Source organism: Bidens hawaiensis, unplaced genomic scaffold (assembly GCF_021521415.1).
Source record: "Bidens hawaiensis isolate Kalapana, Puna unplaced genomic scaffold, B.hawaiensis_p1.1 tig00018849_1, whole genome shotgun sequence".
Classification (NCBI taxonomy): domain Eukaryota; kingdom Viridiplantae; phylum Streptophyta; class Magnoliopsida; order Asterales; family Asteraceae; genus Bidens; species Bidens hawaiensis.
Genome location: NW_027492864.1, coordinates 309,578 through 334,811, shown reverse-complemented (window position 1 = coordinate 334,811; position 25,234 = coordinate 309,578). Strand labels below are relative to the sequence as shown.

Here is a 25,234-nt window from a genome sequence, read left to right as displayed (position 1 = left end):
TCAAATAGATTTTTTTAAAATGTTCTCAACATTTTAATTCGTTTTAGGCCTCCACAAACGTTAAGACGGCTATGCGTAGCTCTCTAGTCCACTAATCTGACATCGCCTTGCGACTTCTATGCATTCTTAGTAGATAACATTTTAATGATGAAAACTAGCTGCTTTTATTATTATTATTATTATTATTGTTGTTGTTGTTGTTGTTGTTGTTATTTTGGGTTTGGATCATACAAACGAAATTATGTAAATACTTTATGATATACTACTATATGGTGTAATTACATAATTACTTTATTTGATTTTTACAATTAACACGTTAATTTCATTTGTATGTTAACTTTAACTTTATTATCATTATTATTACTGTATTATATATAGGATGCAGTTACTGTACGCTAATGCCTTAACGTACGGTAGGTACGCGAGACGCTTAAAGACAAAAAACAAAGGAAAAAACCTAAAACGCTCAGAAAACTTAAAAGCTCAGCAAACGCTAAAAAAACGGTCTTCGTGAAAAAAGTGAAAAATTGATCGATTAACCATCAAAAACTGTTTTTTTCAGAGAACAAATGATTGATTGGATATGTATCGACGATTCCGACATATTTGAATGTGATTTCATGACTCAAATCATGTCACATACGTTAATGTAATGTAAGTTAATAAGGATCAGTGTATTGGATTTTTCACGCATTTTTTATTGTCATTCGTAGATAGTGATAGTCACACAAATAGGCTAGCCCTAATAACTCACCTGAGAGTCTAATCTAAAGTTGTGGATCATAACACGAGATCAAACGAAACGGGTCAATCGAAGCTTCAACCCTAACCCGGTACAAATTCATCTTCTTAACACACCTTATTATAATCAATAATCTCTACACAAATGTATATCCATTAAACCCACTTAATCCAAGCTCGTTTTTAATTCTTTATGCACATATTATTATTCTGCAATTAGCCTTTAATTTTACATTCGTTAACTTAATAATTTAGGGTTTATACGTGTTTTTACACATAATAATTTGTTTTTAGTTTCATAATTGTGAATTAGGGTTTTAGGAGGGTATAGTAGGTTCTTTGAAACATGGGTATTGTCTTATTAAATTTTATTAATTTTATTAAAGTTGTTGGATTTTGTATACTGTTATCATACATTGCCTATTTTCTTGAACCTGTAAAACCTAATTACTGATTTTTATTATTTTTTTTATTTTATTTTTTCCGGTTCAACTCGTTGAGAAGATTATAGGCTTTTGTCTTCCGGAGATTGAACAAGATTGGAGCTTGAATAATGGTAAGTTAGGATTATTACTAACTGCTTGCTTTAATGTATATTATGTATAATATAATAAGTTGATGTTGATTTCACTTGCTTTATAACTAGCTGGCTTAATGCGTATGTATATGTATATGTTGATCTCACTTGCTTTACAAAATGTAGTTGAGTTGCCTAATTCTTTTAAAGATTTTAAAATACAAGTTTTAACACCGTAATTTGGAAATGTTGGTGGTAATTTGGTAATGGCATTTATAAGACCATGTGTAGTGGATGGAGCCCCTATGGGGGCGTTTTTGTGCCATGTGGCGCCACGTCACCATAGGGGCGTTTTACAACGAAATGGTGTAGTCGATGGAGCCCCTTCCAATCATTACCTCGTTATTATTTTTTTTTATATTTTTATTAAAAATAAAACTAAACTAAAACTGATCCACCAATCAATGAACATCTTCTTCCCCCCATCTGGCACTTTGTGGGAAGCGCTTCCCACCCCAAAACAGCCCATAGCGCCCCAGGGGGCGGTGTTTCCCGACGCTATGGGGGCTTTTTTGATGGGTATAGCGCCCACTACGCTTGGTCTAATAATGTTGTATTTGAACTTTAGAAGTAAATAGTTTGAACATTCTAAGTACTTATATGTGGCAAAAAAGGTAGCATAACGCTCATAACTTACTTATTATTGAAAATTTATTATATTTTAGTTGGAGAATGTTACTTATATTTTTTACTTGAAATTTATGTTCTTACAGCAAGGGGATATTAGAAAGTGGTTCATGAAACAACATGACAAAGAAAAAGATAACGAAAATGCATCAAAACCTGCAAAACCGGCACTTGTGATACCAGGAAAACCATCAACTGCTAAAGAGACGACCTCCTCAACACCTGTAAAACCAGTAAGTGGCGAAAAGGGTTGATTTTGATACGAACTATACATATTAAGTTACTATATTGAGCAAGTGTTATTTTGTTTGATATGTGGCTGTTGTTTATGTTTGTTACTGGTTAGGCACAAGGAGGTCAAGGAAGTTCAGGGAGACGTAAAACCAGTAAATTTTTTGCTTCTGAAAAACAAAACCAAGAAGATGGAAAAGAAGTATCGGGATCTGCGTCAAAAAGAAAGGTGGAGAAGCCATCTGCTGATGTTAAACCGCCACCTGTAAAGAAGCCGCACTTTGTGGATGATGATGGTGACGACGATGATGATTTTGTTTTACCCAAATCTGAAAAAAGCTCAGTTGAAGTGACTCCAAGTAAGAAACAGAAAAGCGGTACAGGTAAGGCCATTCCCAGCAAAACAGAAAGTGATGACATGGATGACACCTCAGCAACCCCTAAATCTAGTGGCAGAGGTCGTGGTAGACGGGGCGGGGCAGCTGGTGGCAGGGGTAAAAAGGTGGAGACTGACGAGGGCGATGATGATGATGATGATGAAGATGCTAAAGAGGTTAAGTCTGCTGGCCGTGGTCGTGGCGGCAGGGGTGGTTCAACGTCGGCAGGTGGTGGTGGAAGAGGCGGTGGACGTGGCGGTTTCATGCCTTTTGGTGAAAGAAAAGACCCTCCTCACAAAGGAGAAAAGGAAGTTCCGGAAGGTGCTCCTGATTGTTTATCTGGTTCCACTTTTGTCATCAGCGGAACACTCGACAGGTATATTTTGTATCTTGATTAAATTTGCTTCTAGTTTGAATTAATAATAACAATAATAATATGTTTTATAATGCATTGATTTTAGTTTGGAAAGAGAAGAAGCTGAAGATTTGATTAAACGACACGGAGGCCGTGTTACTGGATCTGTCAGCAAGAAAACGGTTAGTTTCACAATCCAATTAACTATTGTTATAACATAATACTTAATAATATGTGATTAACATTATTTTGTTCTTTATGAATAGACTTATCTCTTATGTGATGAAGATATTGGTGGAAGGAAATCAGAAGCTGCAAAAAAGCTAGGGTGTGTTATCTTGCATTGACATCTTTTTTATTTTAGTTTATTTACCATTTTCGTATAATAACTTTGTTTAATTTTTATAAAGCACAAAATTTCTTACTGAGGATGGACTTTTTGAGATGATTCGTGCATCTAAACCCAAAGTCACCGTTAAGGAAGAACCAAAGAAACAAGTGGACAAAGTTGCCCCTTCGGTACCAAAACCAAGTCCTCAGAAAGCAAAACCAAGTCCTCAAAAAGCAGTAATAAAGAGTATGCTCAAAAAATATTATTTTCCAGTTTATGTATTGATGTATTATATTATTGTTATCCATAAATCTAAAGCTTATTGACATTTTTTTAGAGGACGCGGTTCGTAAACCTGTGGTTTCCGATTCGCTTCCGTGGACAGATAAGTACAAACCAAAAGCTCTAACCGACATTATAGGGAATCAGTCATTGGTATTTTGTTTTCTTAACTTTTTCTTATTAACACTAAAGAAGTATCATTAAATATTATTTAAATACTTCAGGTGAAGCAACTTCATGATTGGTTGAAAAACTGGGATAATAATTTTCTGAACGGGGCCAGCAAGGGGAAGGGTAAGAAGCCGGCCGATTCGGGGGCAAAAAAGGCCATATTATTAAGTGGTACACCTGGCATAGGGAAGACTACATCTGCAAAGCTAGTTAGTCAGATGCTCGGTTTCCAGACCATTGAGGTATGTTTTATCATCATACGTATGTTTTTTGTACGACTTTTTGTGTCACAATTATATATAACAAATGTGTTTTTAGGTTAATGCTAGTGACAGTCGCGGAAAGGCTGATAAAAATATTGAAAAAGGAATTGGTAGCAGGACGTCTAATTCTATAAAAGAACTTGTCAATAATAAATCTATGAAGGTTGACATGAATAGGTAACTAATTATTATTATTATTATTATTATTATTATTATTATTATTATTATTATTATTATTATTATTTTTATTATTGTTATTATTATTATTATTATTATTATTAATGCAGCTCAAAGCATCCAAAGGCAGTGTTGATTATGGATGAAGTTGATGGTATGTCTGGTGGAGATAGGGGCGGTGTAGCTGACTTAATCTTAAGCATCAAAATGTCCAAAATACCCATCATTTGTATATGCAATGACCGATACAGTCAGAAATTAAAAAGTCTTGTGAATTACTGTTTCCCCCTCAACTTCCACAAGCCAACAAAACAACAGGTTTTGGTGTATTTTAAATAGTTTAACATTAACAAACAATCTTTAACGGTTTTTTTTTTAATCTTTTGTGATGACAGATGGCAAAGAGATTGGCACAAATTGCAAAGACAGAAGGCCTTCAAGTAAATGATGTTGCACTTGAGGAACTTGGTTCTAGAGTTAATGGAGATATGCGTATGGCTTTGAACCAGTTGCAATATATGAGTCTTTCTATGAGAGAAATTAAATATGATGATGTAAGACAACGGCTTCAAAGTAGCTCCAAAGATGAAGACATGTCTCCTTTTACAGCTGTTCAAAAGTATGAACTGATACGCGTCATCTTTTTTACAAAGCGTTGTTCATGCTAATTTTATTTTTGTTATGCAGACTGTTTGATTACAATGGTGGTAACCTGCGAATGGATGATCGGCTCGATCTTAGCACAAGTGACCCAGATTTAGTACCTCTTATTGTACAGGTATTTTGTAACAGTCTTTATGAATGTAAATTGTGATAATGTAAAATATGCTAGTTTATTACTATATTTTATAACATTTTTTTGAAATTATGCAGGAAAATTATCTCAATTACAGGCCAAGTTCGGTTAAGAAAGATGAAAATGGACTCCAAAGGATGAATTTGATTGCACGTGCTGCTGATTCTATTGCGAACGCGGATATAATTAATGTACAAATAAGACGATATCAAAGGTGGCAGCTTTTTCCAAGTAGCGCTTTTCAGTCTTCTATAATCCCGTAAGTAATGTAAAATTTTGTTGAAACTATTTTAATATACACCTTTGAATATGTGCTTAACTGTTTTGTAAACTAATAATCTTTTTATCTGATTTTGTTTTTTATAAACAGGGCTGCTTTGCTCCATGGAAGCAGGGAAACATTTGAACAGGTGATGAATGCATGCTTTTACCATGAAATGCCTTCTTTTTTTTTCTTAAAAATAATATTTTTTAGTGTGACATATATTTTTTTAATATTTGTGCAGGGTGAAAGGAATTTTAACAGATTTGGAGGGTGGTTAGGGAAAAACTCTACTATGGGAAAGAATTACAGGCTTCTCGAAGACGTGCATGTTCATCTGCTATCATCCCTACAATTCAATTTGGGCAGGTAATTTTAGGCTTCTTTTAACTGCTTTCAAAGACATTGTTATTAACTTATTACTGATTATTATATTAATAAATTTATTGATTACCTTTGTTTTTTAACTATTGTAGGTCAACTTTGTGTCTCGAGTATCTCTCCCTTCTCCTTAAACACATGACCGATCCACTAAAGTTGAATACTCTGACAAAGGTTCGTATAATTATTTGATTATTTCTACTCGTGCTGAATAGTTACTTTTTAAATTACTAATTATTGTTGTTATTTTAAATTAGGATGAAGCTGTTGAAAAAGTTGTCGAGTTTATGGATGAGTACTCTATCAGCCAGGAGAACTTTGAGTCGCTAATGGCCATGTCTAAATTTCAGGTATGACCAATAAGCGTTTGTTTTTAATATTGCGGTTTTAATTTTAACTAACAAAAGTGTATTGATTATGTAATATTTAGGGTCGTCCGAATCCACTTGAAGGTGTGGCGCCAGCTGTAAAAGCCGCATTAACAAAGGCGTATAATAAAGGGAGTAAGACACGTGTGATTCGTTCAGCAGATTTAATCACACTTCCAGGTATCAAAAAGGCTCCAAAGAAACGAGTGGCAGCCATGCTGGAACCTGTAGATGATGGCGTGGTCGCGGACAGTGACGTTGCACAGAATGATGAAAACAACTCGGATGCAGAGGATTTGGGTATATAATAAATTATATATATTTGATTAATATTATTATTATTATTAGCTGTGACTAATATCGAAAGGTACAGGTGACGGTGAAGAGGAAAAGCCTAAAGTGGATGTTGAGAGTCTAAGCTCCAAAGGTACTTGTTTTCTTGACACAAAACATGTAACATATATACTTGCATATATAAATTTTTTCTTTATTCGGTTTTCTTTGTGTAGGAATTCAACTACAAGTGGAGTCTAAGGCTGCGGGTACGAAGCGGGCCCCTGCAGGTAGGGGAAGAGGCGGTGGTGGTCGTGGTGCTAGTGCTGGTGCTAGTTCTTCTAAACGAAAAAGATGAGCGGAAAACGTCGGTTTTGTTACGCGTTTTGAGTACGGGTTATGTAAGCAAATGACAAAATGTGAAGTTTTTGAGGGTTGGATATGTGGCTGGTATTTTGTAATGCCTTTGTTTGGATTTCTTCTTTGTTGCCTTTTGTGTTTTGGATTAACAAAATGAATGGTTACCATTAGCATTTAGCAGTTACTTTTTTAACAACCAAAAACTAACAAGGGTGTGCAATAAACTGAAAACACCGATTAGAAACGGAAAAAACTGAAAAACTCAAACCGAAAAAACCGAACCGAAACAAAACCGGCGGTTTGGTTTTGTGTTTTTGTAAAAACCGAACTAACGGTTTGGTTTTGGTTTTGCATGTAATAAAAACCGAACCGAATTCGTAAGTTTTGTTTTTTTTTAATTTTATTAAGTAATTTATAAGAATTTAATAAATATTTAACTCAAATATTTTTAGTTAAATCTATAATTGTCTATTATTTTACAATTAACAAAATTGTTTATACCTAAATTTCTTATTTTTTTGCCAACTTTTTTTTTCGGCCTAAAATTTTCAAGCTCAAATGACAAAAACCAAAAAACCCGAAACCGAACCGAAACCAAAAAACTGAAACCGAAAAAATCGAAACCGAATGGTTTCAAAAATCCAAAAACCGAAGTTTTGGTTTTCAGTTTGGTTTTAGCCGAAAAACGCACCGAACCGCACCAAGCACACCCTTAAGGTTAGACACTAGTGATCGGTAGAGGAAAATAGTTTACAAGTTGCAACTGCCGAGTGTAATGAACGAAAACAAAACTAGAAAAAAAAAGTGAAAATTCCCTAAATGACCCTAAAGAAGAAAGAGAAAAAAAAGATACTATTTCACTCAAGATTCCCAAAACAATCCAAAAATATGTACTGAGGCGACATCTTGGAGAAATAAACGACGGTATTTGTTAACCAAACAAAAGCTGAAACGTGTAAAGATTCTGACACACCATACGAGATTTTTAAAAATCTCTTCTGTTCCGACCCTTTTTTTTAACTTAATTAACTTTTTAAAAAACCGTCTCTCCAGACGGTTTTTTTATGTTTCTCGTCTGTTCCGTTCAGATTAATTTTTTCTTGAGATTTGAGCTTTTTTAATTTCGTCTTGGTAGACGCATTTTGATTGAATTTGTTCCAAGGAGTTCATATTCTCAAGTTTATTATCTGTTAAGTTCAAATCCCCTAATATTGTTCCTATATATTGTTTTAGCCAAAAAACGCACCGAACCGCACAAACACACCCTTAAGGTTAGACACTAGCGATCGGTGGAGGAAAATAGTTTACAAGTTGCAACTGCCGAGTGTAATGAACGAAAACGAAACTAGAAAAAAAAAGTGAAAATTCCCTAAATGACCCTAAAGAAGAAAGAGAAAAAAAAGATACTATTTCACTCAAGATTCCCAAAACAATCCAAAAATATGTACTGAGGCGACATCTTGAAGAAATAAACGACGGTATTTGTTAACCAAACAAAAGCTGAAACGTGTAAAGATTCTGACACACCATACGAGATTTTTAAAAATCTCTTCTGTTCCGACCCTTTTTTTAACTTAATTAACTTTTTAAAAAACCGTCTCTCCATACGGTTTTTTTATGTTTCTCGTCTGTTCCGTTCAGATTAATTTTTTCTTGAGATTTGAGATTTTATGAGTTCATATTCTCAAGTTTGTTATCTGTTAAGTTCAAATCCCCTAATATTGTTCCTATATCTTCTTCTTGTTTATCTTGTATCCGATCATCATCCATCATCATCCAAAATGAAGTATATCTTCTTCTGTTCATGGGTTTGTTAGGGTTTTTGAAGTGGTTTAAGTGTTGGGTTTTATTTTTTGATTTGATCAACTCAGTTTGATGTTACCAAGTGGGAAGAAAGTATGAGATGTGTCCTATACTTATGGGTTTTGTTTATTATTTGTTTTTGGATTATAAAGTTTGCATCTTGTTGTGTTTCTTGCTTTCTTTATGAGCTTTTGGTTACTAAAATTCGAAATTTGGACATACAAATTGAATCTAGATGTGATTTTATTTTCAGATCCGAGTTTCATGTTGGGTTTATAAGATGTTGGATTTATGTTACATTGTAAGTTAAGTGAGGATTATGTTAACTTTAGGGAAGATGGAAGAAGATGAAGGTGGAAGAAGATGAATATAATAATAGGGATATTAGATTTAATTAATAAATTAATTTAAGAAGGTGAGGTCCACCTGAAACCTAATTAAAAATATAGTCGGAGTAGATAGAGTATTCAAAGACTTAGTCAGTCAAGACGGAATACCAAAAATCCTATCGGTCGAGACGATATTAAACTTTTAAAACTTACCAGATAAGAGCCAAGAGAATATGAACTTGGAAGACGAAATTCGTTCAAAATGCGTCTACCAAGACGAAATTAAAAAAGCTCAAATCTCAAGAAAAAATTAATATGAACGGACCAGACGAGAAACATAAAAAAACCGTCTGGAGAGACGGTTTTTTAAAAAGTTAATTAACTAAAAAATATGGTCGGACTAGACGAGATTTTTAAAAATCTCATCTGGTGTATCAGTACCTTTACACGTGTCACATTTTAACTGGTTAAAAAATATGGTCGTTTATTTCCCAATGCGTATTCTCAGCATATATTTTAAGGGTTGTTTTAGGAATCTTGATATAGTTAAGATTATTTTTTTTTCTCTCTCCTCATTTGGATCATTTTGGGAATTTTCCTAAAAAAAAAAAACTTATGTTAGTATCCACATTGAATTTTAATAATACATAACTAAGGTGCTGTTTGTTTTTGAAGACAAAAATCGTCTGCAGTTTGTTTTCATCCGATTTAATGTCTGCAACTGAAGATGTGGTCTGAAGGTCTGCAATCTGAAAATATAATACTGTTTGTTTTATAAACTAGATATCGTCTGCATAAGCTGAAAAGTAGTTACCTGTCATATATATTGCAGTAGATAAAAGTCATTTAACGTTTGTCGACTGCTAAAATAATTGGTAGTGGTGTATGCGGATGGTGGTAGACAATTGTGGTAGGCGGTGAACGGTGGGTAGTGGTGATGGACTGTTGTGGTGGTGGACCGTGATGGTGGCCGACAATGGGTGGTGGTGGTGATGAACGGTGGTGGTGGGTGGTGGACTATGGTGGTGGCGGATGGTTGTGGCGGGTGGTGGTGGTGGTGGATGGTGGGTGGTGGCGGTGGATGGTGGTGGCGACGGACGGTGGGTGGTGGTGGCGACGGACGGTGGGTGGTGATGGCGACGGACGGTGGGTGGTGGTGGTAGTGGACGGTGGTTGTGGCAGACGGGGGTGGTGGTGATGATGGACGGTGGTGATGATGGACGGTGGTGGTGGGTGGTTAACGGTGGTGGTGGGTGGTGGTGGTGGCGGCGGACGGTGGTGGTGGGTTGTGGTGGTGGCGGCGGACGATGGTGGTGGATGGTGGTGGCGGCGGACGGTGGTGGTGGCGGCGGAAGATGGTGGTGGCGGCGGACAGTGGTAGTGGGTGGTGGTGGTGGCGGCGGACGATGGTGGTGGCGGCGGACGGTGGATGGTGGTGGTGGTGGCGGACGGTGGGTGGTGGTGGTGTTGGACATTGGGTGTTGGTACTTGATATGATGTTAAGAAGTGTGAAGATGTGTGAAGATGGTGAAAAAAACTTATTTTTTAAGACCTTAAAGGCAGTTTTCAGATCTTTTTTTTTTTTTTAAACAAACAGTCTTCAAAAGCTTATGTCTGCGCGCCCGCAGACATATGCTCCTTGCAGACCTTATAAGCAAAAACAAACACAACCTAAGTCTTTTGAAAACTAAATTCATAAATAACATCATACAGGCTAAGTAATACAAAAATACAAAATAATTAGAATTGAATCAAATAAAAAATGTGTCTGCCTAACACAGGGTTGTCTTTAAAAATATCACTACAACATATAAGCCATTATTCTTCAAATCTTTTAAGTAACCAGTTTCCTATTACAAAATACAAGTGTGTCTATATCTATATAACCAACCCTAAACTCAACCCCACATCATCAGTTAATACGAAGCTCTCGCAGGCCCGTATCCATTATGATGCGATTTCTGCCATCTCCACGCAACTCGCAAACTCTGTTCCAGATCGGTAAACTGTGCTGACCAGTTAAGTTCTCGCTCTATCTTCGACGGGTCACTGAACACCTCAGCATAGTCTCCGGGCCTACGTGGCAGATAATCTACTTTAATTGTTACCCCTGTTGCCTTCTTACAAGCTTCCACAAACTCTTTTACTGATCTACCTATCATAACAAAAATTATAAACTTGTTACAAAAAAATAAAATAACAAATTTAACAACACATATGAATTAAAAACCGAAGTTTTTTTACCTTTTCCTGTACCGACATTATAAATCCCAACATGCCCGGGTTTGGCATTTTCAAGTGCTTTCACATGTGCATCAACTAAATCGGTTACATCAATATAGTCGCGTATGCATGTTCCATCCGAGGTTTTATAATCTGTTCCTCGTACCTAAAATTTTTTTAGTTAAACACTCAGAATAATATCTATTTTCAAAACATAGATAATTATCGAATATACAATTACCTTGAGCCCCTTAGTAATCCCACGGGCTGCATCGAAGCACGCACCCAATATTCTTCCATGTTCACGTAATTCGGGCCTCGGTGCTTCACCTAATCTTCCATCCGGGTTCGAGCCAATCACATTGAAGTATCTGAAGTCAAACAATAAAAAGTCAAACTTGTTATTGACCCGATGATCACAGTGTTAAAAGTTCAAAAATTAAAACCAATCATTTGCTGACCTTAAAATCATTACTGCCATGTCTGAGTTTCTATGGAAATCCTGAATAATATCTTCAGGCATCTTTTTCGCCTTCCCATATGGATTAATCGGGTGCTAAAATACACAACATAAAAAATATATTAAGCAAGATACACGGGTCGCACCTAGAAAAGGTGAAATGACATATATGCCCTTGGTACCTGAGGAGTTTCTTCAGTAATCGGCATCTTTTCGGGCTCTCCATAAGTAGCACACGTGCTAGAATAAATCAAAGTATTAACATTATGCGCTGCCATGGCCTCCAATACAATCAATGTATTCGATGTAATATTGTGATAATACCTGCATATAGTTATAAACAATTAGCAAAAATATTAGGAAAATAATTATAATTATTTAAACTTTAAAGGGTCTACTTACTTTAGTGGATCAAGGGTACTCTCTCCAACATATGCAACCGCTGCAAAATGCATCACCGCGTCAAACGCATTTTCAGAAAAGATTTTATTTACCTGAAATATATTATATCAAGGTAACAAACAAATGAACAAATGCATGTGTGATTTTCAAAAAATATTAATATTTATGTTTAGAAGGATACGGCTTTCGCGTCTCCCAAATCAGCATATATGAATTGAAGCCTCCCGGGCTCAGGAAACAGATCTTGAAGAACTTTAATCGCACCTATGTTTCCACGAGATAGATTATCCTATAATTATACAAATTTAATTTTCATTTTATAGTTGAATAGTTAAATATTGGTAACAGATTAATAAGAATAGAGACATACCACTATGGTTACACGATACGAGTCTTTAAGAAGGCGTAGTGTAGCATGAGAACCGATATAACCAGCACCTCCGGTTACTAAAACATCCCCTGGTTCGTGTCGTGAAAACTTCAAAGGACAATATGGTAATATAAATATAAATTATAAATTATATTTCAAAATGGTCGGTTTGCTTACGGGGCGAGGGCTCGTGGTAAGGGATTGTTTGAGGATTAAAATGCACAACGTTACAAGTCCTAAAGCGAAAACTATCTTTCTTACAAAGCCTTTTTTCTTTATCGGTTCTGTATGATCCACGCCTGTAAAGCGATTCACGACATTAAGGTTAAATGAAATTAGTGAATGGATTTGTGATTTTAGTATTTTACCTCCTAAAGCATAGGATCTGGGAGGCCTTGGTTGACTTCTTGGCTTGTTGAAGTTTGACATTATGAAATTAACTGTTGATGATTAAACTGCTGCAGCTGCACATCAAGACACATTTTTGCTTTAATCAGTAATAGAATTATACTATGAAATGCAAAAAGAGGTGAGTAATAACCAAGCCATTAATTGAAACCAAACTGAAAAGTGAAAACCGAACCAAAATTAACTGAAAACTGAATTTACCAAAAACCGATTAAGCTAAAACCGAATTAACCGAAAATCGGTTATCGGATTTTTTTGTACCCTTGGGTAACCAAAATTAACTGAACCGAACCATTCATATTTTCGTATATTTCTAGCTTTTATACCTCCGTTTCATGCATTTCATGTTTAATATCTCTATTTCTTGTATTTATACCTACATTAGTACATTTCATGTAAATATAAACAAAAAATTTAGTCTAAGTTTGGTTTTGGTTATTAACTGAAATTAACCGAACGGAAACAAAAATCGACATGCTAACCAAATAAACCGAACCAAACCAAAAACCGACAAGCTAACCGAATAAACCGAATGGAGCCTAAAACCGACAAACTAACCGAATAAACTGAACCGAACCAAAAACGACAAACTAAACGAATAAACCGAACCGAACCAAAAACCGACAAACTAACTGAATAAAGCGAACAAAAAACCGACAAACTAACCGAAAAAACCAAACGGAACCAAAAACCGACAAGCTAACCGAACCGAACCAAAAAACGACAAGCTAACCGAATAAACCAAACCAAACCAAAAACCAAAAAACTAACCGAATAAACCGAACAAAAAACGACAAACTAACCGAAAATACCTAACGGAACCAAAAACTGACAAGCTAATCGAACCGAACCAAAAAACGACAAGCTAACCGAATAAACCGAACGGAACCAAAAACCGACCAACTAACCGAAAACCGAGCTGAATCGAACCAAAAATTGACACACTAACAGACCAATTAACCGAAAACTGAATGGTTGTTAAAACAGATTAACCGATGACTTCTGTTTCAGTTCAGGTTAATAACTGAACAGTGCACACCCCTAACAGAAAGAAGTGTTGGTTATTATTAACGAATCAAATGCTACAATTTCGATCTAATAACCTAAACCTGAGATCTAAGATGTCATTACACACTTGCAATTAATAAAACCAATTATTAACCTAAACTGAGCTAAAAAAAATTGATGACTTTTGATTGATAATTGCAAAATGAGAAACAAATTAAAGAGAAAATGCAGAGAGACTTAGTAACGATTAAAGAGAATGAAGACAGCGTGTGTGCCATCTTCAAAGAAAAAATAAAAAGAAATAAAATATCTTTCTTTTTTGGATAGATATTTTTATTCTATTTTAACCGCACTTGATATTTCGTTTTAATTATTATTTTTATGTCATTAGATTAATAGTTTTTTTTAAACATCTTGAAACTTCAAAACTAGCCTGGCAAGAAGCTAGACTAGAAATAACAAAACACCGAATACAATCATGCCTATTACAAGCTTGACTCAAAAGGAAAACAAACACCATTCTTCCCAATCCAAACCCATAAGTTTTCATCTAATTTTTATCCTATATTTTTGAGGAGGTTGACAACTACCAAATACACCAACTTGGAGTAAGAATAATTGATTCGTTTGTTTTTTGGAATCTCGAGATGAAGGTGAGTTGTGAGGAGATCCGAACACATACAATGAAGCCATCTTGCACAAAATACGTATGAACTACCAAATTACCGGTGCTATATAACATGATAGAAAGAATATGATTGGTTGATTCCTTTTCCCCTTCACATAGTGGGCACCACTTCGATCGTGTTTCTTTTAAAAAGAGCATCTTCGTTTTCCACCCAAAGAAGGTCAATAGCTATTCTTATAAATCTGAATATTTAATTTGTATATTTTTTGTGAAGGCTATTTTATTTATGCAAAACACAAATAAACTAGCAAGGGGGCTAGGCTAGAAGCCTAGAACATAACATGACACTCAATTCTCTACGCCTGTTACATCAATTACAACATGAAATCAGAATGATAAATACACCATCGTGTAATGACTTTAATCCAAAGTCTTTCACTCTTGTTAGATCCCCATAACACTTCATGCATGTATATTAAGAGAGGGGTGCACACAAGCCGGCCCGTTCATGAGCTACTCAAGATTAGATCAAGAAAAATCTGAACGAGTCAAGGCTGAACTCGAGCTCTGTATGGGAAGATCAGTTAGGCTCATCGAGCCTTCACAATCCTTGTGTATTTTAAGTTTTAACTTTGTTAGACTTCTATGTATTAGTTCTACACCGCACAACCGAGCTCGAGCCAAAGCTTTGGCTCGTTTAAGGCATCACACACGACCTTAAGTCGAGCTTAGGCTCATTTAAAGTTTTTCTCGAAATATATAAAACAGTCAAACAAGTTTATAAATTGATTAGCAAATAATAAATTAGCTGACAGCTCCGCTTGACTCGATTTGTTTCGTGTACGCCCATAAAATTTAGGAGTTTTAATAGTTCAACACTTATAAGTATGTCGATTATGTTTGGTACTCATGCGTTCACGAAGTAGTCGGATCGGATGAACCGGTCTCAAGAACCATGTGGCATAAATATTTAGTAATTAAAATATATAAAAAAACATATTATAATTAACTTGCTTATTAAAAAAAAAGAGGAAGAACGCTTAAAAGTTGTATAAAACCGTGTAGGTTTTTCTTTTTCTTTTCTTTTTGTTTGTAAAGTGAATGAAATTACAGTGATATAAAAAATGTAATATTTACAAAATTAGGATGGTTGCATAAGTTTCTAAGTTTGAAACGTAAGACTACACATTTATAATTATCAGTTTTAATCAATTCTATATTATAAAGCGTTTAAGAAATTATAGTAGCTGCTTAGTGTTTGTACATTTCTATATGGCTCCTGTAGCCATGCGTGACTGGCAAATATGTGGAGGAAACTAGGGATGAGCTTGGGATGATACTGACACTGATTCCGAAAATCCTGATCTCGAAATTAGGAAATATTTGGTACCGGTATCGGTTAGGTACTGGTATGTTACCTGTATTTCATGCAAATTTTGGGAAATACCGGTATTGTACCGAAAACTCAAAACTTGGTATCGATTTGGTACTAGCGATACCGAATTCTGTACCGGTACCAATTGTTTTATTTGTAAATGGAGGCTTCACATGTATTTGACATGCATTCATGGTATGAGTCTCACCAAACCCAGATAACCTTTAAACTGGTTATAGCATCTCATTAGTTAAAAATTAATCTCGAGAAATATTTGATATGAAAATTCCTAAATACAGGGATATACTAAAAATTAATATTCTATTTTTTATAATTAAGAAATAACTTTATAGTAAAAAAATTAAGCGGGTAATGGGTCTCACCAAACCCAGATAACTTTCAAAACGGATTATAACATCTCATTTATTTATGAAAGACTTTCATCATCAAATCCTAATTACATTATTAACTTCCTTACAATAAATAAAATTTAAATCTAAAAAAATTATAAATATTAGAAACGAATAACGTAAAACAACCGCGTAATACGACGGTTAAAAGCTAATAGTGATATAACTAAATAAATATCTACACAATTGGGATGGTTGCTTAAGTTTCTAAGTTTGAAACTTACTCAATACACATATATAAATTCTCAGTTTTAATCAATACTATATCATAAGCATCTAAGAAATTATAGTAGGTTGCATAGTATTTGTACATGTCTATACGACTCGTATAGGCCATATGTGATTGGCAAATATACGGAGGAAACTAGGGATGAGCTTGAGATGGTACCGGTAGTGACCCCGAAAATCCCAATCTCGAAATTGGGAAATATATGGTACCGGTGCGGTACCTGCATTGCGTGCAAAATTCCGAAAAATACCGGTACCGTATCGGAAACTCAAAATTTGGTATCGATTTCGTACCGACGGTACCGAATTCTGTACCGGCACTGAAAACGCTCATCCCTAGAGGAAACAAATACACAACTTTTTGTAGTCTATACGGCTTGTATAGCCCTATGCGAGTATAGACTCTATATGCTCGTATAGGGGCTATACGGCCCATATACTTTTCGCTTGCACGACAAGGCATCAAACCATGCAACATGTATACAATTCGTCACGCAACGGCTTGTTTTTAATCGACATCTCAATCGTCAAACGACTATATTTTTGTAAGCCTATAATTCAAAAACTGAATTAACACGAGTCATACAGGCCTCTACCATGTTTTTAATTTATAACCATGTATCAATTAAATTTTGTCTTATTAATTATTGTTTATTATACCGCCTGTGTATATCATTTTACACATACAAGTTAATAGATTGATTACACATGCGTTATTATTATTAGATAAATTTTTGTTAATTTGGCAATATGTTCTTTCCTGGATTAATGTAGCTATCTATATGGCTACAATGAATCATAAACATATTTAAGCTTGAATTGCTTGTGATGTTGATGCCGGACACAAAGATTTAAATTCGGGAGTCGTGTATGGCCCTTGAAATAAATTCTTGAATACCAGTTTGTATGTCGCTTCGGTTAAGTGCACTCCATCCCAGCTAACATAAGTATCTGGTTTATCACACAAGGTAGCACATGCCTGTCCGCATCTTCCAGTTGCGTTGAAATTAAACGGCCCTCCACATCCACAACACGCCTTCAAAGTCCCGTTATTTGTAAATCCTACAACAAGAGCCATTCATAAAATTAAAATATACTTTTATCATATTTTTCGAGTTTATAACATGTTACATACCATATTCATTTGGAGAACGATAAATTTGCATCAGGGTGTTATAGTAGTCAGCATAGATGATAACAACGTTAGGATTAAGCTCTCGAATATGATTTAGTTGTGCTTGCAACATGTTATTGTGATACTTAGCGAAGTCATTTAATTTAGTGAGGCAACCGGTTATGTGATCATACTCTTCGCTATCAGACCCATACACCGTCAAAGATGGTGGAAAGCATCCAATAGGAAAGTTTCCTGGAACAACGAGAGTTCTGGCTCCCATCTCAATCAACTCCTACAATATTTAAGTTGATACAAATTTAACCATACATTATTAACTGGTTAACACTTAGAACTTGTAACATGGAGACATGGGTTTGAAACTCAGGTCAGACACCATATTGTTCCTGGCTTTAAATACAGACATGATCTGGTTAGGGATGTTCTGTGTGATGTTCTTAAACGGGCAGGGATTTCTGCTAAAAAGGAGGCCCCTGTTAACTTTCTCACGGATCCTATTGAAGGGAGGTCTACTTTACGACCAGCTGATATTCTTGTGTTCGGGTGGGCAGGGGGGAAACACGCCTGTGTGGATCTTACAGGAGTGTCTCCTCTTGTTGGGCTCAGGGGCCGTGGGTTTGTTGTGGGTCAGGCTGCGTTGAAGGCTGAATCGGGCAAAGTTGTTAAACACGAGAAAGCTTGTTTAGATAATCAACATGTCTTTCTACCGTTTGCCTTTGATACATTTGGGTTTCTGGCTCCAGAGGCTGTGAAATTTTTGAGTAGGGTTCAGCGCGTCGTACACGGAACCTCTTCAGCTTCTAGGTCCCAAAGCTTCGTTTTTAGCAGGATTGGCTTTGCTGTTCAAAAGGGGGTTGCGGCGCAGCTTGTTGCCCGTTTGCCTGCCACTTTATTGTAATCGTTTTATAGTAAATTATATAAAACTTCGATTTGATCTCAAAAAAAAAAAAAAAAAAAAAATATTAAAGACACTATCATTACCATAACTTTATAATCGGGGTCGCATTGTAACTAGAATAAATTTGTTAAAACAAAAAATAACGTGAATTGGGTAGCTTCTTACATTGACTGCTGAGATGATGGCATCAGTAACAAGTGGAACATATGGTTGAATCTCATCAACGGGTATCCCTATAGATAATGGACGATTGTAATCGTTGCCACCAATCTCACCCATCAGAATCAAAGAACGCCCAATGAAGTTTCTACAATCTGCCAACAATTATAATCAAAATATATAACTATTATGCTTAACCCATAAGAGTGAACTAATTATAACAACTAAATTAATATGTGAGTGGCGTTCATTACAAAATCGAGAAATTTCATCAAAACACAAATGGATCGGTTAGTAAAGACTTCACTGACAAATCATTCATGTATACCGCGATAGATCACCCAACGCTAGATATCACTCATAAATTGTCGATCACTTGTCACCAACGAATCAACAACTACATAAAGTATTACTTTGCTAATTTTCTTTTGCCAAAAAAAGGCATCTATCAATATAAAGTTTTGTCAATGAAATTGGTTTTCCTGACAACGGTTTTAACAACTCATGTCACATTCATTACATTATTTATTTAAACATTTTTTTAATTGTGTTATAATTTATAGTAACTGACCAAGTAAAATGTTTCCTTATAAGACTGTCAATAATAAATAGATAAAGACACACCTGAAGTGTTGTCACAAACAGAAGACAAAGATTGTTTAAACCATGTCAACTGAACTCCTAGAGAGGCGTTAATCACAAGACCTCCACCCCATCTAGCTTCAACAATAGATGAATCCAATGCTGTAGCACCTGCCACCGCGTAGTTCACTCCTTGTCGTGCCAATGACGTCACACCACCATTCTCCTTGTCGTTGAAATATGGCGGTATTAGCGGCAATCCAAGACTCTCAGCTACAAGAACCATAAAAAAACAAAAAAACAAATCATAATTATGTTAACACAAAAGTAATTATTAATCATTATCATTATCATTATCATTATCATTATGGGTTTGGATCAAATACAAACTAAATTAGTGTGTTAACTGTGCGAATCAAGTAGTGTAATTATATATACAACATAATGTAATTGTAGTGTATTGTAATTACATATAGTATAATTATGCTACGATGTAATTACGTAATTAATATTTTTTTTGAACAGCACGTAACTAAATTACTTGTATATATAATTACACTACTTTATGTATAAGCACACTTTTTTAGTTTGTACGTTAATTTTCCCCTATTATTGTTATTATTAAAGCACACTTAGCACGTTTTTTCAATTTATAATGTACCTAGGAAATCAATGATGAGACGGCCATTGGAGCAACGACCAGTGGAATGCCCGATGAAATTTTGGCCATAAGGAGGGACACAAGTAAACTCAACGTTGGATATCGAAGCCAGATACTTCCGGTTCCCGGTATCAGCAAGGGAGTCACCGAAGCTGATGATCGACTGATAGCATCCATTAGCATAAAGCCTACAAGTCCATAACACCACCAATAAACTTGCAAACAATTTGGAGCTTGAAGAAGAAGCCATTTGGATATTGGAAGGTGGCTAGCTGCTCCGAAATAATATTGTTTGCTTTTACACTTGTGATATAAACAAGGCCACGATGGCTTTGAGTGGGCCCCAGTGACGCCAATATAACCGCTTTAAGGTCATGAGTCATGACTTGTATGGAACACGTGGCTACACAATATGGGTTATGCCGATCAATAATGCATTCATGAAAAAAGTTCACATATGTTTAAAGTGGAACAATATGATTCTGTTTTTCAACCTTTATTTCATGGTATAATAATATATTAGGTAGAAACCATGCATGCTCCTTGACAGGACCGGTATTAGGAAGGTATCGGTTTGGTTTGTCATGATATTAATATAATATCGACGGTTAAAGCAAACCTTAACCCATACTCTTATAGATCATGATTAGCTTATAGGTAATGAAATATGTGTGTATTAGGTATTAAGAGAAAGATATGCAAGACATACAACACACACCTAAAGTTGTAAAAGTGATATATATTCATATCCACATGGTTACATATACATTGTGTAGATGTATAGCATCTACATTCGTACTAGTATGATCGTATCGTAAATAAAATAGTGCGTATTATATGGAATATTTAGATGTTAATACTATTATAAAATAGTGCGTATCATAAATAAAAAATAAAACATTATATAAAGAAATTACAGAATTAATTCTATTGTTCAATAGACAATAAATGCTCAACTAAATCATTTTGATGTGCTTTATGAACTATTTTGCTATGTAAATCTCGGAATCTTTTTAAGCGTTCTTCAAAATATAAAAGATGGAGACGGAGATTGCGGGGTTTCATTTTGATGTGCTCATTTTTTTGATTTTTTTAATTTGTAGGAGTGATTTGAAAGAAATATATTGTGGGTGTGAGTTTGAAATTGGTTAGAGTATGTATTTATAAGGTTATTTTAATTTTGTATTATTTTTTTATTTTCTTTAATTTGCTGTTGGTGGAGTGGCCCAATTTTTTTGGTCTGTGCAGAACAGACCCTCATCTTTTCAATTGTCTTCACAACTGTTTTGTCTGCTATATCATGTCTGGTACCATATGTGTTCGGACATATGTAGGTAGGGATGAGTACGGTACCGTACCAGTATCGAAAATATCGATCCCAAAAATCACCAGTTCTTGGTATTGCTACCGGTACCGAAATATTCGTTCGGTACCGGTACCGTACCGGTATTGTAGGTCAAATTTCGGGAAATACCGGTAGTGTACCGATCCCAAAACTCAAAACTTTGGTACCAAATCGATGTACCGGATTTGCTCATCCCTAGAAGCCATCACTAGATATAAGCGTAGCTAAGGGAATTAATGTCTAGGTCATGAATGAATATTGTTAGAATGTTTGTCTTTTTCTTCTCATCCCATATTTTATGAATATGTTCCCCCATTCTCCTTCTAGTTCTTTGTTAGTTTTGTTTTTTCTATCGTGTAAGATTTAGATTAAGACAACAAAGATTTGGTTAATTCGATAACAACTTGATTTACTAATTCTAGTTGTGAAATAACCGTTGACTTCAATGAGCTATATCTCTAGATCATGACTTTCCGACGAATATTCCAACTCATTTTCAGTAGTCCGTTAGATTTTTGTTTTCTATGAAACTCACAATCCCGTGTTTATCTTCTTAATAGAAATGTGAAAAAGGGTGTAGATTTGAATAATGATACGAACACCAATACTTATCTGTTGCTGTAAATGTCGGGACTTGATGATCAAAGAGTATGATTTGATTAGTTCATTCCGATCAGGTCATGCATGGTCAATGTAAGTGAATTATGGTCAAATTGGATAAACATGGACTTCTTATAACCCGTCGTGATCGTTTAACACATTATGAACAGTTGTCACGAATGACGAAATATGATATATCAACTAACCCATGGTAATTATCGTCATAGTGAAGATGGTCAATCATAGAATTATTATAAGATGAAGTTACATATTTATGAATTATTATTTTTTTGGGGTTTTTTAGATAATGATAGTTTTACTTACATATTTTTAGAACTTAGATCACATTATTAATGCTATTATTAATTTTGATTATTTTGTTGCATTTGTTTTATTACTATTATGTGTGTTACACGAGTTCTAGCTTAATATCATATGCATACAAGTCAAACATAACCAATGAGCCACGTGTGTTTGCATTCGCTTATGTATGCGGGGCAAGTAATCCGTTATTTGAAGTAGCAACTACGCTATTGTAATTACACATTAAAAAAAACTTGCTAGGTGTATAAGGCCTTAAGTAAAAGGCTCAATTTCTAAAGACGTTCATTGTTGTTCATTATACCGTCCATGTATCTCAGAAAATTTAATACTATGGTTAAAGTTATATTCAACTCTATTAATAGTGTAGATTTCTCATGCGAATTTTAAAATGCAATGTACAAAGTATATCATTTTATGTATGCAATTTATAGATAACACACAGCCACTATTAATCTGGCATTATGCTCTTCACGCAGTGTGGTATCTATACGGCTATGATAACTCAAAAACTTATTTAAGCTTACATTGGCTGCGTATAACTCGACAATCCTACTCCAGCTTGTGATGTTGACGAAGGACACACGGATTTAAATTCAGGAGTAGTGTAAGACCCTTGAAATAAACTCTCGAATACCAGTTTGTATGCCGCTTCAGTCAAGTGCCCTTCATCCCAACTAACATAAGTATCTGGATTATCACACAAGGTAGTACATACTTGTCCGCATCTCCCAGCCGTTGTGTTGTAATTAAACGGCCCTCCACATCCACAACACGCCTTCAAAGTCCCGTCATTTGTAAATCCTGCAATAAGAGTCGTTTATAAAAATTATAATTTACTTATATTGTACATTTGAAGGTTATAAGTTATAACATGTTACATACCGAATTCATTTGGAGAACGATAAATTTGCATGAGGGCATTGTAGTAGTCAGCATAGATGACCACGACATTAGGATTAAGCTCTCGAACCTGATTTAATTTTGTTTGCAACATTTTATTGTGATATTCAACGAAGTCATTTAATTTGGTGAGGCATCTGGTTATGGGATCATACTCTTCGCTGTCAGACCCATAAAGCGTCAGAGATGGCGGAAGACAACCAACTGGAAAGTTTCCTGGAACAACGAGAGTTCTAGCTCATATCTCAATCAACTCCTGTACTTACAAATTATTAAAGACATTGTCATAATCATAAGTTTATAATCTTGGTTGCATTGTAAGCTATATATTTCATACATTCACATCAACCTATAAATTGATGACAATTATGACTTATGAGAGGTGTCAAAGTATAAGAAAAGGACAACGTTGTATAACCTTATTAAAAGAGAACTTGGTTGGTTAGATTATCATTGATGTGTTGGGAATTTCTGCAAATCGTATATCTTCAGAAAATTTGAGAGGTGTGAAACACTTCAGATCAAAATTATTTGTGGTTCCTAAATATTTTGACCGGACAAAGCTCGGATTTGAGAGCAAGAATCAAGTATGGATTTGAGAGAGTTATTATGAACCAGAAGTTTTCATCGTATGATCAAGTGATGGTTATTAGGGTTAGGATTCATATTGCAGTTATCATATTTTGAATTTTAAAACAAAATACGTTTCTTAATTTGGCATATAAAATACTTATGAAATTCAATAATAATTAAATTTCTAATGCATTTTTAACATAGCAACATATGTCAAAATAATTAATTTTTCCAGGTTAGCTCCACCCCAGCCAGGGGCGCTGCCCCTTGGGATTTGTCAGGGGTTGCCGCCCCTTGGACCCTGTTACCAAGAGCGTCGCCCCTGAACACCCACTAAGGGGGCGTTGCCCACTTGGAACTCCCGTGACTCAGGGGCTTCGCCCATAAGTTCCAATTATAATAAGATCAAATAAATGTGCATCTCACACCCGACTTATTTAGATTCATATTACAATTAACTTAATCAATATGTTAATCCCCAATTACACTAAAATCACTAACATAATGTATTGGTTAAGGGATGTGACATAAAATCTAGTAGTGGCAATTTATATAGCAGTGTATTTGATTTAAGTAGATTCTTACGTTCACTGCTGAGATGATGGTATCAATAACAAGAGGAACATATGGTTGAATCTCATCAATGGGTCTCCCAACAAATAATGGAGTATTGTAGTCGTTACCACCAATCTCGCCCACTAGAACCAAAGAACGCCCAATGAAGTTTCTACAATCCGCTAACAATTATAATCGATCGATAACTATTATGAGAACTTAATCGATAAAAGTGAACTTATTATAAAAACTAACTTAATATTAGTGTTATTCATTACAAAACGAGGACTTTCATTGAAACACAAAGGAGCTTCATTTTTCAATAGGTTTTGGTCCATCGAAAAATCAGGTTTGGGTAGAGACTACACTAACATATCATTCATGTATACTTCGCCGAAAGATCATCCAATGATGGATATCACTCACAAATTGTCGATGACGCGCCACCATTGAATTAACAACTATAAAACAAATTACGTTTTTTTTGTTAATTTTTCTTAACCCTTACTGATCCATTGATGATCACCGGCAAAAGAAAAAAAGAGGTAAATGTTAAAATTGTTCTTGAGGTTTGATCAAAACTTTTTTCAAAATAGTTTTATTTGTGCAACTGAACCATATGAGGTTTTCCATTTGTTGCTAATATTGTCCAAATCATTAACTACGTTATTTTTCTAATGCTAAGACCATGGAGTGGTAATCCCCTTATGGTGGATAGTATACGTCATGTGGCGGTCGATGTCATCAAGGGGTTTATACCCTATTAAATGTGTAACTGGTAACCCCTAAATTAATTCCGGGAAGGGGGGGGGGGGGCATGTACATCACACCCCAACCCTATAACCGGTAATAAAACCCAATGGTGTTGGAGACGTTATAGGGCATTATGTAGGCTTTATCCACTATACATGAAAAAAACCGCGATAATAGATTTTTGATTCAATACTCGGAAATATGGTATTCGACTACCCGTTACATAGGGTATGAATTTTGAGACAATACCGGAACCCGACCTGGGTATGGACCGTATGGTAAATACCCGATTTTCCATTACCTTGTCTTACCTAAACCCCGTGCTATATCCGGAACCGGGTATTAGAAAAACCCGATTATTGCATCTCTAGCTGCAGCAAACCCAAAGTCACATCAACTGTCAACAACAATCATTAAATTGACATCGCAAATCGATTAATCAAACGACAATCTTACATCGTAATATCACAAAGGATGATGTACGGCAGTTGTCCCACAAGGATGTTATAGTTCTGTTCAAGAATAGACTTGAA

The 25,234-nt window shown here is 35.2% G+C and overlaps 3 protein-coding genes and 1 long non-coding RNA gene across 4 annotated transcripts; 1 reads left to right on the top strand and 3 right to left on the bottom strand.

Annotated features, from left to right (window-relative positions):
* Positions 1-1,224: 1,224 nt before the first annotated feature.
* On the top strand, positions 1,225-6,614 carry LOC143557259 (replication factor C subunit 1-like). Its single transcript, XM_077046374.1, has 20 exons — positions 1,225-1,297; positions 2,032-2,178; positions 2,292-2,929; positions 3,015-3,090; positions 3,175-3,236; positions 3,319-3,485; positions 3,577-3,674; positions 3,746-3,934; positions 4,011-4,132; positions 4,243-4,450; positions 4,528-4,751; positions 4,820-4,910; positions 5,006-5,187; positions 5,299-5,338; positions 5,435-5,559; positions 5,667-5,745; positions 5,829-5,921; positions 6,002-6,239; positions 6,313-6,366; positions 6,449-6,614. The coding sequence occupies exons 1-20, from the start codon at positions 1,295-1,297 to the stop codon at positions 6,568-6,570; spliced, it is 2,958 nt and encodes a 985-aa protein (XP_076902489.1). The 5' UTR covers positions 1,225-1,294; the 3' UTR covers positions 6,571-6,614.
* A 3,907-nt stretch (positions 6,615-10,521) lies between these two features.
* LOC143557260 (putative UDP-arabinose 4-epimerase 2) lies at positions 10,522-12,652 on the bottom strand. Its single transcript, XM_077046375.1, has 10 exons — positions 12,528-12,652; positions 12,337-12,458; positions 12,160-12,267; positions 11,971-12,078; positions 11,790-11,881; positions 11,570-11,711; positions 11,389-11,483; positions 11,169-11,298; positions 10,949-11,093; positions 10,522-10,859 (listed from the first exon to the last, which is right to left on the bottom strand). The coding sequence occupies exons 1-10, from the start codon at positions 12,586-12,588 to the stop codon at positions 10,621-10,623; spliced, it is 1,242 nt and encodes a 413-aa protein (XP_076902490.1). The 5' UTR covers positions 12,589-12,652; the 3' UTR covers positions 10,522-10,620.
* Positions 12,653-17,024: 4,372 nt separating this feature from the next.
* Positions 17,025-19,901, bottom strand: LOC143557245 (GDSL esterase/lipase At1g31550-like). The gene is made up of 5 exons (XM_077046362.1): positions 19,652-19,901; positions 19,033-19,263; positions 18,415-18,563; positions 17,352-17,625; positions 17,025-17,278 (listed from the first exon to the last, which is right to left on the bottom strand). The coding sequence occupies exons 1-5, from the start codon at positions 19,899-19,901 to the stop codon at positions 17,025-17,027; spliced, it is 1,158 nt and encodes a 385-aa protein (XP_076902477.1).
* A 2,538-nt stretch (positions 19,902-22,439) lies between these two features.
* Positions 22,440-24,138, bottom strand: LOC143557258 (uncharacterized). Its single transcript, XR_013139540.1, has 3 exons — positions 23,979-24,138; positions 22,803-23,076; positions 22,440-22,721 (listed from the first exon to the last, which is right to left on the bottom strand). It is a non-coding gene; the product is annotated as an uncharacterized LOC143557258 (long non-coding RNA).
* Between the last annotated feature and the right edge of the window lie 1,096 nt (positions 24,139-25,234).

What these genes read in the sequence shown, in the direction of transcription:
- LOC143557260 (XM_077046375.1), bottom strand. Translation starts at nt 12,588, where the DNA reads ATGTCAAACTTCAACAAGCCAAGAAGTCAACCAAGGCCTCCCAGATCC. An exon ending in CGTATCGTGTAACCATAGTG is followed by an intron (nt 12,079 to 12,159) that starts GTATGTCTCTAT and finishes GTATAATTATAG; the next exon opens with GATAATCTATCTCGTGGAAA. An exon ending in TAATGTCGGTACAGGAAAAG is followed by an intron (nt 10,860 to 10,948) that starts GTAAAAAAACTT and finishes TTGTTATGATAG; the next exon opens with GTAGATCAGTAAAAGAGTTT.
- LOC143557245 (XM_077046362.1), bottom strand. Translation starts at nt 19,901, where the DNA reads ATGGCTTCTTCTTCAAGCTCCAAATTGTTTGCAAGTTTATTGGTGGTG. An exon ending in TCTCATCATTGATTTCCTAG is followed by an intron (nt 19,264 to 19,651) that starts GTACATTATAAA and finishes TGGTTCTTGTAG; the next exon opens with CTGAGAGTCTTGGATTGCCG. An exon ending in TCGTTCTCCAAATGAATATG is followed by an intron (nt 17,279 to 17,351) that starts GTATGTAACATG and finishes CTCTTGTTGTAG; the next exon opens with GATTTACAAATAACGGGACT.
- LOC143557259 (XM_077046374.1), top strand. An exon ending in CCTCAACACCTGTAAAACCA is followed by an intron (nt 2,179 to 2,291) that starts GTAAGTGGCGAA and finishes GTTACTGGTTAG; the next exon opens with GCACAAGGAGGTCAAGGAAG. An exon ending in TGAGAGTCTAAGCTCCAAAG is followed by an intron (nt 6,367 to 6,448) that starts GTACTTGTTTTC and finishes TTCTTTGTGTAG; the next exon opens with GAATTCAACTACAAGTGGAG.